The following is a 15339-nucleotide window of genomic DNA, read 5'->3' as shown; positions in this document are numbered from 1 at the left end:
TTTTAATAGGAGATCAAGCTGAAACCTCCCCCAAATTTGGAGTCATAGATATCCGTCATACAGACTGGCCACATGAAGTCCAAGATCGACAGCTGTTGTGGATCTTGGACTGAATCAATTGTGATGTTAGATCAGGTCTGCAGCTTCTAGTGTTCTTTAATGTCAGCCTTTTGTTTTCCTTCTGCATCTATTTTTCTGCACATTTGATTTGTTTGTAGCAAGAGGCATTGTGTTGCAGATAAAGTTGATACTTTTCACTTTAACATTAATTAAGTCTGCCTACTGGATGTGTGCGCAAGAAATTTGGCGTTGATCAGTCCAGTGGTTGGCAGGATTAGCTACCCCACACACTCTCAGACCCTCTCTCAGCTTGTCCCCTAGGGCCTAGGAGCCCCACCATAAAAGTAGCCTACATCTGTTTAAAGAAAAAGAAAAGACCACATATATATGACCATGATTGTATACCTTTCCATCCTTGACCTTCTGCATTTTGGTGTGACCTTTCCAGAACATCAGACGTCCCTCCCCATCCATCAGAGAGTACCTACCCTGGAGTTTGGTGTGCCTTATATTACAGGTTTGATCCTCAGTATATTAATTCACAGTTGTATTTATTAACCATTACAAAAGATGTTGATGCTTTGTACACTTTAAAGCCTTTACCTTGGGGTAAAGGCTTTAAAGTGGCCTAGCTAGTGGTCTAGGCGCATGCCACAATTACCACATATTTAGGCTCTGGCCTGACATCGTGTCGCGTGTTCGAGTACCGTTCGTGACAACCTTTGCTGCGTGTCGCTCCCCTGCATCTCTCTTTCCCTCTTTCCTGTCCATCGTCACTTGAAACTATCAAAAAAGACATCAACATCTGAAGGACTAAGCACATTTTCAGTTGATGATTTGTTGCTTTCACTATACTGTACATCAACACCTTTGTTTGAAGGAGTGCAGATGGTCGATAGACTGCCTACCACTCCTCATCTCATCAAGACTCATCTTCCAGTCCAGTTGTGCCCAAGAGCACAACTGCAGGATAGTGACATGCAAACTTTTTTTTAATTTAAATTAAGACTATTGATACCAAAATGTCTAGTACTATAAAACAAGGAAGGATTAATGATTACCACAATGGTTTGCCTGGTTCCACACACAGATGTTTTCTTCAGTTAAGCAGTGCAGACACTAAGATGAGAGATCTCCCATTCTGCAGCAAGTTGTCTATGTGGCCCGCAATGCTAAGGACAATGCAGTGTCCAATGCTTGGCATATAGCCGATCGGCGATAGCCAATTTATTTTAATGAATACAATGTTATTTTAACTCATCTGTATGATACAGCATGTTAATACAATATAACTAGCACATAGATCTGCAATGGTAGATGGATGGATTGTTGCTTTGAATTTGAAAAAGCAGTTGATTGCATCCATTGCGAAATTAAAGTCTATGAAAGTCTATTAATGGTTGTAACGTGACGTTGGTCTGTCTGTTATGATGTACAAAAAACATTATTTTATCCACCTATGGTTTAGGCCACACGCTTTATATGAATCTGGACATGATTACAAATAATTCCTTGCTTAGCTAGTCTCACAATGTATTGTAGGCACAAGTCAATAAGTCAATACGAAAATTGATCCAGTGTGTTTGTTTTAATGGTTTGAAGGTCATCAGCAGGCTTAAGGCATTGTTCTATTTTCATACGTTTATACCTCACAATTCACAATTATTGATAAATACAGTACATATAAAGAGCAATATGGTTACTGGCACAACCAAGACGGAGGATGTCTCGCTACTGGCAGAGAGACGGTACAGGGACACGTTCACAGCACATACACCCATATCCGCTTAGGAAATTACTATACTTAACTTAACAGTACTTGGCACAAAGACTAGGATAATGACTTGCTCAAATTTGTCACTACCCAATCAAGTGACCTGACAAATTGTCTAGAAAGTTTACTGAACTAATAGTGATTTTGGTTAGACTAACAACTGCACAGGGACTAGTGTATATATCGTGCATATTGTGAATTCCAAGTTAAACCAACCAGCAGCCACACAGTTAGGGAGGCAATAGGGGAGACACAACACTCAACTTCCTCTGTTTGCCGCTTAGAGCACAATAGAGGGGAGACTGTTATGCGAAAAACAGTATTTTGAACTATGAACCATATTTGTGCTGACTTAAATAAGTGTTCTCAGTCTGTGAATTGATAAACAACTAGTTTCACTGTTTTCCAACGACCACAGTATTAGCTTAGTCCATAAAGGCGATTGCTGCACATTCAATTTCACACTGTACATACAGTAAGTGGCAATATCTGCTCCTATCATGGCAAACTCTGGCAGATAGGCACATACAGTAGTAGTAGATCCAGTGTGCAGAAACACACATCTGAACTTGACCAGTACATACTACACACAGAGGCTGTGTACTGGGCTGGTCCATCAAATAATTCCTTTTGCATGTCTGTCGAGTATGGGAGCCCATTTATGCCACTGAATAAAATGTAAACGTCTTGACTTTTGAGCTTCAGTTTCTGAAGTCAACAATACTGACTTCAGAATTTGACTTCATTTTTATTCAATGGTGGAAGTGGAATTCCATAGTTGAGGGTCATTTTACTTGAGTATAACATTTAGTGTCCATTATTGCCAATTATTGACAAGTAACTGCAATGCCACTTGCTTGTTTTTGTTGCTATCAACACACTTGTCATGTTATACCATGTCTGTCTGTGTGAGTGAATGATGACTATAGTATCTTCAAGTTTGAACCAAAGGTTGTACCAAAGTAAAATGTTGCTCAGTACTTAAGATTTAAGAACCAAGCATTTCTGAAGCAGCTGTAAAGTTCATAAAAACAGTCCTGTCGGGTCGGGGTCTGTAAAGGGAAGTGCAGAAAGGCATATGAGAAGGAGCGACTTCTTGAGATGCAAGGTGGCCTCACTCTCACGCACCCGCGGAGGGACCCATCAGTGTGCGATGCACAGCTGACTGTAGACGTGCTCCAGGATCTGGGAGTAGGCCTGGTCCTTAGGAGCGTGGCCACTCAGTGAGCCCTGAGGGTGGACAGAGAACCGAGAACATCAGTGTGTATAGTATATGGTGTGTATAGTTTCAATGTAGATTATTGATTTTCCTTGGATATTCTCTACTGTTAGACTAACGATAGGTTCTTGGTTATTTCTAAGCATTTGACCTTGTGTTGTCCAGCGATTTAACTTATTGTAAATCGCTGGATTAAGAGTCTCTGCTAAATGCCTACATTGACATTTGTAATCAGGTGGAGGAGGGCCAATGCAGTGGGGGAATGTAAACTACTTTACTCAAGTACTGTATTTTTACTTTACTGAAGTACTTACTTCTGACTCTACTACATCTCAAAGGCAAATATTGTACTTTTTACCCCACTATAATTATTTGACCCATGAGGCTTTGCAATAACAGCCAGAGCCAGGGGGAGCCATCTGTTGGGTCATGTGCTGCGACGTGACTGCAATGTCAGTGGCTTTGAATAGCAATGAACGAAGGTTTGTTTCCCAGTAAGAGAAATAATTTGTCATGTGGTTTTGTTTGTTTAGCGATTGCGATAGAGATGGTTACGTTTAGGTATAAGCTTACAAGTGGTTGTATTTAGGCATTGCTTTACAGATGGTAAACGTCAGGTACTGTACTATTCTGTAATTATAAAAATGTAAAAATTGATTGTTAGGCATTGCCTTTGAGGGTTAGGTTTAGGTACAGTATAGTAACGCATGGTTACAAATGGGTTACAAATGGTTACGTTTAGGTATCAAAGTTTGGTAAGGAAAAGGGTTAAGGTTGGGGTAAGGATATGGGAGGGTGGCTAGCAGTAGCAACTGACTTACAGTAGCTGTGTGATCTCAAACTCCCAAATTCTTAGCTTGTAGATATTGTGTACCAAGACCGGTTCATGAAGGTTTCTGAGTGCTATTGTGACGTCTATACTGTAGCTTAAGTTAGGCTTAGGCTCATAAGTAATTGTATTGTAACTGTAAATTTCAACCTTGATCTTGCCCATCATGGTGGTGTCAGGGCACCAATGCTGGTTAAATTTGACTACATCTGGAGCACATCTGTAGTAGTCAACCAGCAACATCTGTAGAGGAATGGCAGAGAGAAATTGTTTTGTTAATACCGGTATAACATATACCGCATATTTTTTGAGGGGCTATTTCTGTCCTACACAAAATTCCCATTGACAATGAATGGAGAATTTACGTCATATGTGTCTGAGCAAATCAGTATTTTTGTCCTACACACAGATTTATTTCCCATTGACAATGAATAGAGAATTTACCTTATACGTGTCAGAGCAAATAGACATGTTACGTCATGATGATGTGCGATCATAAGAGCGCCCCTCACTTCACACGGGTGTGATCTTTTTCATACATGAACTAAGAAAATTATGAACACTGATGAATACCTGACTCCTGCAGGTATTCATGCGTCCTGCACTAAACAATGCACATAGGTTTAGAGACAAATATGCAGTATTTCCTTTGACTTGTAATATTGAAAAACTACAATGCGTTTTCACTATCTCCCAACAATACGTCAATCAAAAAAGTTAACCACTTAAGCCTGATTTACCCTTCATCGTACCATGATGTTGCATGCTGAACACAGCCAATGTGTCACATGCATTGTGAGCTTGTACATCTACTATTTTTGAAGGAAAATAATACTTTTTTTTCCTTGTTATTTGAACATTTTTTAAGTGTTTGAGTACCATCTCATTGAGCACATCACTGGTGAGGAAGTTGTCTTGTACATAGGTGACCTCCACCGCTACTGGGATTCCATAGTCATTGGGCCGTTGCTGTGTGAGTGAGGGAAGACAAACAGAAGAACAACCATCAGCATCTCCAAGTCCACACACAAAGTTCACTCCATCCCAAAAGAGTATTTAGTTTACCGTTTTAACAGTAGTGTTTAAAATGGGCCTTGAGAAATTTTAGGTGAGTTAGGCCCCCTACACACTGCACGATAAGTGCTCCGATTATGCTCGGGGAGCTTTTTTGGTGCTCGCCGACAAAACTCATAATCGGGCTGAAGATTGGGCTTTGATCGCGAGGTTTTGCTCGCTCCGAGCGTTTCTGAATATCTAGCAGGCTTGATATTTGACTCTCGCCGACTGGACATCATACAGTATGAACAGGGTTGTGACTTCCCCCCGAGGAGGTCCGTATTTCAGCCAATGAGAGCACAGAACAGCTGTGCTCACAGACAGAAAGTCTGTGTCTGTCTGTCTATCGATTGATGATAATACCTTTATTCCGTGGGTAAATTCAGGTGTCATACTTATTCCTTGGGTAAATCCAGGTGTCATACAGTACATATTGGTAGCTATATTAGCCAGAATATTGCTGTTAAATAGTCTATAAAACCAACACATCTCAATTGAATAATAATAAAATGCACGCGTGTGTGTGCACGCGCACATACGGAGAGAGAGAGACACAGAGAGACAGAATTATTTAATGAAAATCAAGATTTAGTGCCCTGTCTGCTCTACATTTTGCCCTGTGTATTCTGTGTGTGCACGTGCAGAGAGAGAGAGAGGCGTCCGACATGTATCATGGGATCCTGCATGTACGGGAGATGTCAAAATTACGTTGTGACCTGATGAAGATCCACAAGATCGAAACGTCAGACGAATAAATAAAGACATATTTTTTTTGTACCTTATATGGTGTACGGGCTCCTTCTATCTACTACTATCGCTGGCTCCCCCTCCCTACTCATCCTTCTGGACCTCACGGCTGCATTTGACACCGTCGACCACAACATTTTAATCAATCGCCTCCACTCCACCATCGGCCTCAACAACACAGCACTAAACTGGTTCATATCCTACCTTTCCGACCGAACTGAATATGTCTCCCTGGGAGGCTCCAAATCCCACACCCAGCCCGTCACTTGCGGTGTCCCCCAGGGTTCTGTCCTCGGCACCACCCTTTTCACACTCTACCTACTACCCCTCGGCCATATCATCAGCAGACATGGAATATCATTCCACTGTTATGCTGATGACACACAACTATATCTCAAAACCAACACCACCGCCACATCACAATCCTCACCATCACCACCACCACCCCTATCCACCCTCACCACCTGCCTGGAGGAGATCAAGGCGTGGATGAGTCGCAACTTTCTGCAGTTAAACAGCTCCAAAACTGAAGTCATCCAAATAGGCACACCACACCAGATCCAAAACTCCCCCATAACCACCATCACCTTCTCTGGACAGGACCTCCCCCTCTCACCGGTTGTCACCAACCTGGGAGTAAAAATGGACCCTCACCTCAACTTCGAGCCCCACATCAGACATATCTGCAAAACATCTTTTTTCCACCTCAGAAACATCTCAAAACTCCGACCAACACTCACGCTAGCTGACTCAGAGAGACTCGTCCACGCCTTCGTCTCCTCCAGGCTGGACTACTGTAATGCACTTCTCATCAGGATCCCTAGCAAGAGCCTTCAAAGGCTCCAATACATTCAAAACAGCGCTGCTAGGATCCTGATGAGAGTGCGCAAACGAGAACACATCACACCCATCCTCCGCTCACTTCACTGGCTCCCCGTCGCGTTCCGAACACAATACAAAATATCCCTGCTCACCCACCAATGCGTCCACGGAAACGCCCCCCTCTACCTCAAAGAATTAGTCTCCCTGAAACCCTCGACCCGCACCCTCCGCTAATCAAATACATACTGCCTCAACCCCGTCACGGCCAACCTGCGCACCATGGGTGACAGGGCCTTCTGCACAGCTGCCCCTGATCTGTGGAATGCTCTCCCCCCACACTTGCGAGTGCCACAGTCAATCGACTGCTTCAAGAGAGGACTAAAGACCTACCTTTTTAATAAGGCCTTCCCCCAAACCCACTGATTTTATTCTCTGACCTCGTGTTCATTAACTGTTGTTTTTTTGTTTCCTGCTTTTAATCATGTAATGTTCTTTTTTTTCTGCTTTTACCTATTGTTTCATATATTTTGCCTACTGTAGCACTTTGAGATTCTGAGGAATGTAAAGTGCATTATAAATAAAATCCATTATTATTATTATTATTATCTACTGACGTCAAAATTAATTTAAATAAAAAACAAATGTAGCTCTTGCAGTGTGTGACGTGACCCCTAGTCGGCGATCAATCGTAAAGTGTGAAAGACGCAAAGATATAATGACAGCCGATTAAAAGAAAATACTACTTTAAAAGTCCTACAGTCTGTAGGGGCCATTATACAGTGGAAACACCAAGAGAAATATAGTTTGAGTTTCATAGTAGGGAGCATCCCGTTTCTCTGTCCTTCCTTACCTCAGGAGGTGGAACGACCCAGAATGGTGTGATTGTGGATGCCACACCCTGGTTACCATGGTAGTAAGGGCCTAAAAGAAACGGGGATAGTCCAAGTTCAATGTTTTGTTTTGACTGGTATACTTAAGTACTTAATTTTGACTATAATGCACATTGGCAACTGGAATGTCTTATTTTGTATTAAACTTTTCCTCAATCAATCAATCAATCAATCAATCGTATGTTTAGGACCAATAAGCAGGGAGTGGGACTGACCACAGATGATTCCCAGACAGGGTTGGAAGCCGTTGCTTGAGCCCTGCAGCCTCAGCTGGTGGTCCATCTGAGAGTCGATGTCCTGTAGCGAGGGCAGAGCTGGGCCCCGCGGGTGACTGTGGTACCAGCCCACCAATGACAAGCCCCGCATGAACAGGTTCTGACAGATCTGCAACAACAACATGCTATGGCATAACACATCGGCAATGGAGATTCTCTAAATCAGGTGTCTTCAATGTCTTTCTGGCCACGGTTGCAGATTAAACTTTTTCATCGACTTCACAGATTCATGTTAATGTTTCAGATTTTTAACCCTCAATACTGTATGAGTGTATGTAGTCAACTTGACTGTTGGCTCTGTACTTGGTCTGCTCTTTTTCCCTCTACACCAACACTCAGTAAATAGTCAATCTACAAGCTCACAAAGACTTGCGCTAATCTGCTATTTTCGGCTAATGTTCCTCACCACACAAAGATTTGACAGACCCCCTGGAGTAAATCTGAGGACCCCCTAAGGGCCCGGTCCCCCTGTTGAAGACCTCTGCTCTAAATATCAGTGCATATAAAGCAGTGATTATATATAAAGAATGGTATATATAGATGTTGCTGATAGATAGATTTATAGACGATATACTACTACAAACACATTGTCCATTGTCTTACCTCCTCTTCCACGGCAGAGGCAGTTTCTCTGTCTGCTAGTCGGGTTCGACAGGGAAACGCCCTTAAGACTGTCAGCACTGAAACACAGTCAGGTACAACAACCACACAGAGGTCAACAAAGAGCATAACACTGCTATTAAAGTTATACCTGTCCTGTGCGTAATCTTACTGAAATAACAGTGTTGTGTTTCCTGTCTTCCATATAGTTGTTACCTGTCTTGTCTCGTTAATTTGTGTCACCAGTGTCTTTGTTTGCCCCAGCCAATCCCTGTGTTGATTGTCCTTTAGTTCCCAGTGCATTTCTACATTTCTTTGGCTCTGGGGCGTATGTGCAAAAGTGAGGGCCAGCTTCCACGTTGGTGCTTCACTAGTCTCGCGTAGCCAGACAACTATTGCGAGAGGCAACAGTCTGGCAATGTGAGACTAATGCTTCACAAAAGATTCTGTGTGCGTCTCAGAGCAGATGTTTGGGTCTGACAAGTCCCGGAAAAGACGCGCTGTGATTGGCCAGTAGTCACTTGAGTGGCAGCGTGGCGCACGTCCGCCCTCACGTCGATACACATTGCTCAAAAGAACTGCAGAGGCCAATGAGGCATCTTTTTTTTTTTTGAGGGGCGCTAGCTCCTCCTATGTCCAGCTTTCCAGCTTTGAGGGTGTGTGTAAACACAAACATTGAATGCCATTGATAATGAATGGCCAGTTTTGGCCATTCATTAAACAAACAAAACATTACGTAAACACAAATATTGAAGAGAAAGGTGAGGACGCAGGTTATGATTGGCCGGAATAAGATGATGTATGATGATAAGAGCGCCCCTCACTTCAGACGGATGTGATTTTTAAATATCTATGCATTTATACCCGTCTGTTTCCTTGAATTGACTGCTTCTATAACCTGTTTTATAGTCAGTTTTAGTTGCAGGATTTGTTGCTTGTTTTATGTAGTAAATCAACTGTCTTCCATGACAAGACTTATGTCACACTTATTCCCAAGAGGGTTCACAGCTGATGAGAGAGTACTCACGTTGTGTGTTGGTGTCCCACCGTCCTCCCAGATAACCCACCACCTCACTGGTGGTTAGGTGACAGTGGAAGTCCTGGTGAGAACACAGAGGCATCAAACTAAACTTCTAAGTGCTCTTTGACAATGACAGGTGCATGTCAGTTACTGCTGTCGCTGGAGTTTAGTCGCATGTTTTAAATGTAGTTGATTCTTCTTACCATTAGCAGCAGTACATTACTGGACACGGCTACATTGAACGGCTGAAATCTGTTGATGGCCGAGAAGGCTGACAGCTCCACTAGTGTGTGTGGATCTCTGAGGATAGAGTTCAATGCAAGTTCACATCAAAGTCCAAAGCCCAACACATTCATTATGTAGCTTTTTCACCTACTTGCACTTTTTTCCAGTTCTTTCTAAAATCATTTATTCTACTTTAAAGGTACATTCAGTGATTTCACTTAATTCAACTATCACTTATTTTTTCTTATTTTTTGGATAATCCTCCCTACTATAAAGTGTGCTGACCATATAAGGAGTTCCTCCCTGTCCCCAGTGAGCCCCTGGGGTCAAAAAACCCTAGTTTTGGTTTGGGCTTTGGGTGGCAAAGCTTTCATCAAATCAGGATGAGAGGTGCCTTTCTCCAATCATGATCGAGTGTGGCTGGCATTGGTGCGCGTGCTGTTGGTCTGTTGTACTTCCCCCACTGTAGAGCGTGTGCATGTGCACATCTTGTTACCGGGTGGACCGTTTTTTTTTTCCAAATCACCCAAATCACTGAATGCTCCTTTAACTTAAGTTTTTTTTTTTAGTACTTTTACTTGAGTAGTTTTCAACACAAGTCATTTTTATTCTAATATGTCAGTAACATTTAAAGCTGCACTATGTAACTTTCCTCCTACCCTAGATTTGAACCTGGTTTCCTGCCCAAGCATTTTTGAGGGTCGCTAGCCCCTCCTATACACAGGTTTAATGTTTGTCTTTAGTATTGTCGCATTGACAATAAAGGGAAAATTGACATCTTAAAGTGTCTTTTACGTCATATTGTCTCTTTATTGTTAATGGCGTTTAATGTTTGTGTTGGCACTGTTTGTTTTACATCACCAAATCAACATGAGTTAGACTTCAATATATTTGCGCCCCTCACTTCACACAGGTGTGATTTTTACCATTAAGCTAATAGAGCCTGTCTGCTTGCTCAGAGGATAAATTGAATCTTGACCATAAGGTCAACATTTGTGTCAGATCTGATGTCTCAATAGAAGAGCAGGGAGAAAAAGTACAACCACCCTAATTGTAAAAGTTATATTGTATTAACATACTCTACCATACAGATTGGACTAAATACAAATGTATTCATTAAAAAAAGTTACATAGTGCCGCTTTAAGTATTTCTACTTGAGTAGTTAGTACTCTTTCCACCTGTGTATATGCTATCTACATGTACTGCACCTACAGTGACATGGATGAATGTCTGGTAAAAAGCCGGTACCTTGCAGCATCCCTGGTACCCAAGGAGCAGTATCTGACAGGAATTCTCTCTCGGTCCGTTCTCCTTGACATTATGATGTCTGTAATGTTAAACATTCTATATAGCATTTATTTTTTGCAGTTTGCTAGTTTTGCAGGAGAAAAAAAAGTTACATAATGGAACAAGTGAAGACAAAGTTGTATGTTAATTTCCTATAACCTTTTGGTCAACTTTTTTCCATTGCTAAGAATACTTAAATATTACTTATACTGGTAAATTAAATCTAAATGGCACAAAGGTTTGACTGGACACTTTTCTTTACAATACACAATACAATTTACAATACAATTGAATAGGTTTTAACATGCAGCCCTGGTTTACCATTCTTAGTCTTCTCATCCAACTGGCCCTGCACAGCAGCTTTCCCCTCCTCTTCATCCTCATCATCATCCTCTTCACTCACCAAGCTCTGGTGTCACAGGAAAACAACACAGAACATCTTGGTGTTGAACCACTACCTACAATACCTTCTATGATTAATGTCATGCATTGTTAATAGTACAGATCTTACATCCAGCCAGCTTCCCTTGGCTAAACAATTTTTTCCTCCTAAAGATTCCTCCTGATCCTACGTAACTCATACAGCCATATTGTTTATTATTCTGGAAAATTCCATTGTGCAGCCTCCGGGACCACGCTCATAATAATCGTATCGCAGAGATTTAAATGTATCGTTAAATTGTCCTCCGTCATAAACTAGTATAAATTAGGCTTTGATGAGCTGCATTTTGAGTACTATAGACGAATAACAGTTTAAGTCCAAATGTTATTCTGACCCCTCCACGAAAAGGCCTCGTTGTCCTGACCCCTTTTCCAGTTATCATTATCATTTATTATGGATAATTAGTGTGGACTTAAACTGTTATTCGTCTATAGTAGCCTACTCATTGATAAAACTGACCTGTAGTGCATTTGGTACGCTCTACACAAATCGATTTGCCAAAAACAGCAGATCCACAAGCTCATAACAACGCCAATGATTTTGGGCAAATGTTCCCCCCAGAATAGCTGGGGGTTCAAGTGGTTTAACAAAAGTGACATTTTTAAGCACATTTTGATTATGGTGATAATATCGTTAATCTCACCATGTCTGCACTGGGCTGGTATTTTTGTAGCCAGGTGGTTTTGTACTGGACCAGCTTCTGTCCCCGGTATCGCACCGAGGCCCAGCCACAGCCAGACTTCTTGGCTGGGTTGACCAGACGTTTACAGTGAGTGGCCCAGGCACTGGGAGAGTTGAAGATCTGGGCGGTCTCCACCCAGCGGATCTTCCCGTCATTCAGCAGGTCCCCCACAAACTTCTTCCCCTTAGGGCAGAGAGAAGGAGGACAATGGTGAAACCCTGGTTCAATTACCAATGCATGTGTCACCTATGCTTGCTTATCTATGGGCTATATTAGCTGCAGGGCCAAACCGCATGGTATAGAACAGATTGTAGTACCTCACCAGATTTCCATTGTTTTCTTAGTCTTACCATAGGGTTTTAATTCATGCAGAAATTATGTCTGTGCTTAACATGATTTCCTAAGATTATCCCTATAGCCCCTCCTATGTACATTCAGCTATAGTGTAGATTTTTGTCCTAACACAAACATTAAATGCCATTGACAATGAATGGAGAATTTACATCATATGTGTCTGAGCAAATCAGTATTTTTGTCCTATACAAAGATTAAATTCCCATTTTTGTTAAATTCCCATTGACAATGAATGGAGAATTTACGACATATGTGTCTGAGCAAATCGACATGTTGATGTACGATGATAAGAGCGCCCCTCACTTCACAGTCACACGGGTGTGATTTTTCTTAATGCCAGTACAAAATCCAAAGCAAAATCTCCATTGGAAATATTCAATGGGATCCAATGGCAGAAGTCACGTCCAGGTTGGCCTGCAAAAAGAAAGTTCAACAGGCTGACATGCATGGATTCTCAGATATCCGAACGATGATGTGTAGATGGCATCCCTATTTTGGGGATGCAAAAAAAAAGAAAAAAATACAAATCAAACAAACAGTGCAAATAGCTGATCTGCAAGCTCACGTGTGAGCTTGTGGATGAGCCATTTTCACTATTTGTTAAAATGACGTAGGCTATATGTACATCATTTATATGAGCGTTCATTACAATATGTGTAATCTACATCAGTAGATCATTGTGTTATTAGTACCAGGTAGTGTATGGACAGTATTCCATCTCCTGGCTCCACCAGGCCATCTTTGAGCAGCACTCTCAGCGTGATTCCTCTCCTGGTCAACAGGGAACCCCGGCCCGAGCTGGAGCGAAGTTCTGCTTCCTCTCCTCCACTCAGCTCCTCCTCGTCTTCCTCGCCTCCATCTTCTACCACCTGTGGAGAACTGGGTGGCTCCGAGTCTGAGGTCAACACGCACGCACACACACATGCACACACACACACACACACACACACACACACACACACACACACACACACACACACACACACACAATTATCACATTGTGACAAAAACGGAATAGATAGTTGATATTTCTGGCACAACCAACACTAGGTTGTCTTTAATAGTGCATTTAAATTTGTATTTGTACTTTTATGAAAGGTGTGTAATAGAGTTCATTTTTGCCGTTTTAGTTTGACTTTCATGTATACCTTAAATTGGCATAATTGTTAAGTTCAGTTGTGAGAATGCCATGGTAAATAATAAATAGCCTAACTATTCCTGTAACGTTACAATATTAAAAGTGCGATCATTTGTGTAATGGCTTTTAATGACCAGTGTATTGTAATGGCAGCCGGCGTCTTTCATAATTGCTAGCCCTAGACTAGAGGGTGAAAACAAACAGTCATACCTGAGTCATCTCACGGGGAACAAAACCATAGATAGATCATCTAAATAGCGATTTCATTAATTACCACTATGCTATTACATAGGTTACACAGCAACAGTATGCGGTCGGGTCTTTTGTTTTTCCACGTCCCATCAGAATTGTCTTTCTCCGCAAAGACGAGGCCTATGGATCCTCCTCAGTCCTTTTATAATTTCACTAATTTCACACGTTTAATTAAATCCCCCGTTTCATTATCCTCACCCATATCTCTGAAAAAGCGTCGGATATCGCCTTTAAAAATCCAACTCCGTCAAAAAGGTGTTCCTTTTAGTTGTTGTTTTTTAAAGGCACTTTAGCTGTAAAGTGAGCTCTAGTCCCCTGGAATAGGTTTCACAACAAATAACACTACGTTCCAGCCAGGGCTATTATTCAAAAGCATAAAATGAAGGCTAGTGTCTGCCTGTGTCTCTGCAGTCAGTGTAGTTTCCTTGTTGTGTGTTGCTTTAATGTCAGCACCCCTCCCCTTTCTTCTGCTTGGGACTTTTTATACTCCGTCGCACGGCGGTGTCGCGCGCCGGGGGGAAATAGCCGATCTCCAAGCTCACAAAGCGTCGCGTCCGCGACGCGCTGTGAGCTTGCAGATCGGCTATTATTTTTTCCCGTCGTGCGAGACACCTCCATGCGACGGAGCATAAAGCCATCCCCTCACTCACTCCCCCGTCCTTGTCACTCTATTCTAGTGTCTCCCCCAGGTCCCCCTGTGTTCCTACAAACGGGTTTGTCTGGATCCGTGCCGTTTACCTGCCATTATTATTACCCTGATATTATATTACGATAATGTAGATATATATGTAAAAGATGATACTCAAGATCAACTGCTTTTTATGTATAATCGTCCTGTTGTTAACTTTACTCCTAAAATACACGATGACGGTCGCGTTTCTTTCACAACCAGCTCGAGGCATCCTCTCGGCTCTTTTAAGACCGGTCCGGTTACCGGTACCGTTAAAACATGATAATGCACGTGACATTGCACTACCAAAAACTCTTTATATATGCATGGAACGCCATGCCTGTAGTCAGTGTGAAGTTCACGTCTGACATCAGTGACGTCCTACTGCACTGCACCCCATATTATTTAGCCGGGCCCCATGAGCCATGATTGACCCCCCAAGAAAGTCAAGCACCCTCTTCGACTCGCGCGACGTTCCTCCTTTATCTCTCTGAGGAGATTCCTGCAGTACCGCTTTACAGCCTGAGGAGGGCAGCAAACAACAGTTGACTTGGCTTCATGCCTATGCCTACAGGCTGCAAGTGACCACCATGGGGTGAAATGAAATGATTACTATATTTACCCAGGGTATCTGGGCTAAGCTCAAGAACTTGTTTCCAGCCAGGCCCTGCTCATATAACATTTCATCGTAGTGGTTCAATGCCTTGTTCAAGGGCACTTCAGCGGTGGTAATTTTAACGTGTCGGACCGCTGATTCGAACTGGCGACCTTCCGGTATCAAGACCGCTCCACAATCCGTTCGACCACCGCTGCCACCAGTCCACCAATAGAACTATTGTTTTCCAATCCTAGAAGTCTTGGTTTAATACATACGGTATATACCATTTTCTGTGTTTCCGAGAATAAAGATTATACCTCAGGCTCAGCTGCTATCAAACTAAAAAAAGGTAATCCCTCCCTTTTATATTTTTATATTCCCATAATTTTTCTGTACA

The 15339-nt window shown here is 42.2% G+C and overlaps 1 protein-coding gene across 1 annotated transcript; it reads right to left on the bottom strand.

Moving 5' to 3' along the window:
• Positions 1-1635: 1635 nt before the first annotated feature.
• Positions 1636-14070, bottom strand: mpnd (MPN domain containing). The gene is made up of 13 exons (XM_079506744.1): positions 13873-14070; positions 12977-13179; positions 11892-12113; positions 11128-11215; positions 10768-10846; positions 9497-9593; positions 9300-9372; positions 8276-8352; positions 7613-7781; positions 7358-7428; positions 4762-4851; positions 4033-4125; positions 1636-3064 (listed from the first exon to the last, which is right to left on the bottom strand). Exons 1-13 carry the CDS (start codon positions 13874-13876, stop codon positions 2978-2980), a joined length of 1353 nt encoding a protein of 450 aa, XP_079362870.1. The 5' UTR covers positions 13877-14070; the 3' UTR covers positions 1636-2977.
• Between the last annotated feature and the right edge of the window lie 1269 nt (positions 14071-15339).

Source organism: Electrona antarctica, assembly GCF_951216825.1.
Source record: "Electrona antarctica genome assembly, chromosome: 7".
Classification (NCBI taxonomy): domain Eukaryota; kingdom Metazoa; phylum Chordata; class Actinopteri; order Myctophiformes; family Myctophidae; genus Electrona; species Electrona antarctica.
The sequence above is the reverse complement of the archived record's forward strand: the minus strand, read 5'-3'. Positions and strand labels throughout refer to the sequence as shown.

Bases quoted from the DNA above. Each gene is read 5' to 3' on its own strand.
- mpnd (XM_079506744.1), bottom strand. The intron at 8,353-9,299 runs GTGAGTACTCTC...ACTGTGTTTCAG, and splicing joins GTGGGACACCAACACACAAC to TGCTGACAGTCTTAAGGGCG. The intron at 4,126-4,761 runs GTACTCAAACAC...ATTCCTCTACAG, and splicing joins GTGATGTGCTCAATGAGATG to ATGTTGCTGGTTGACTACTA.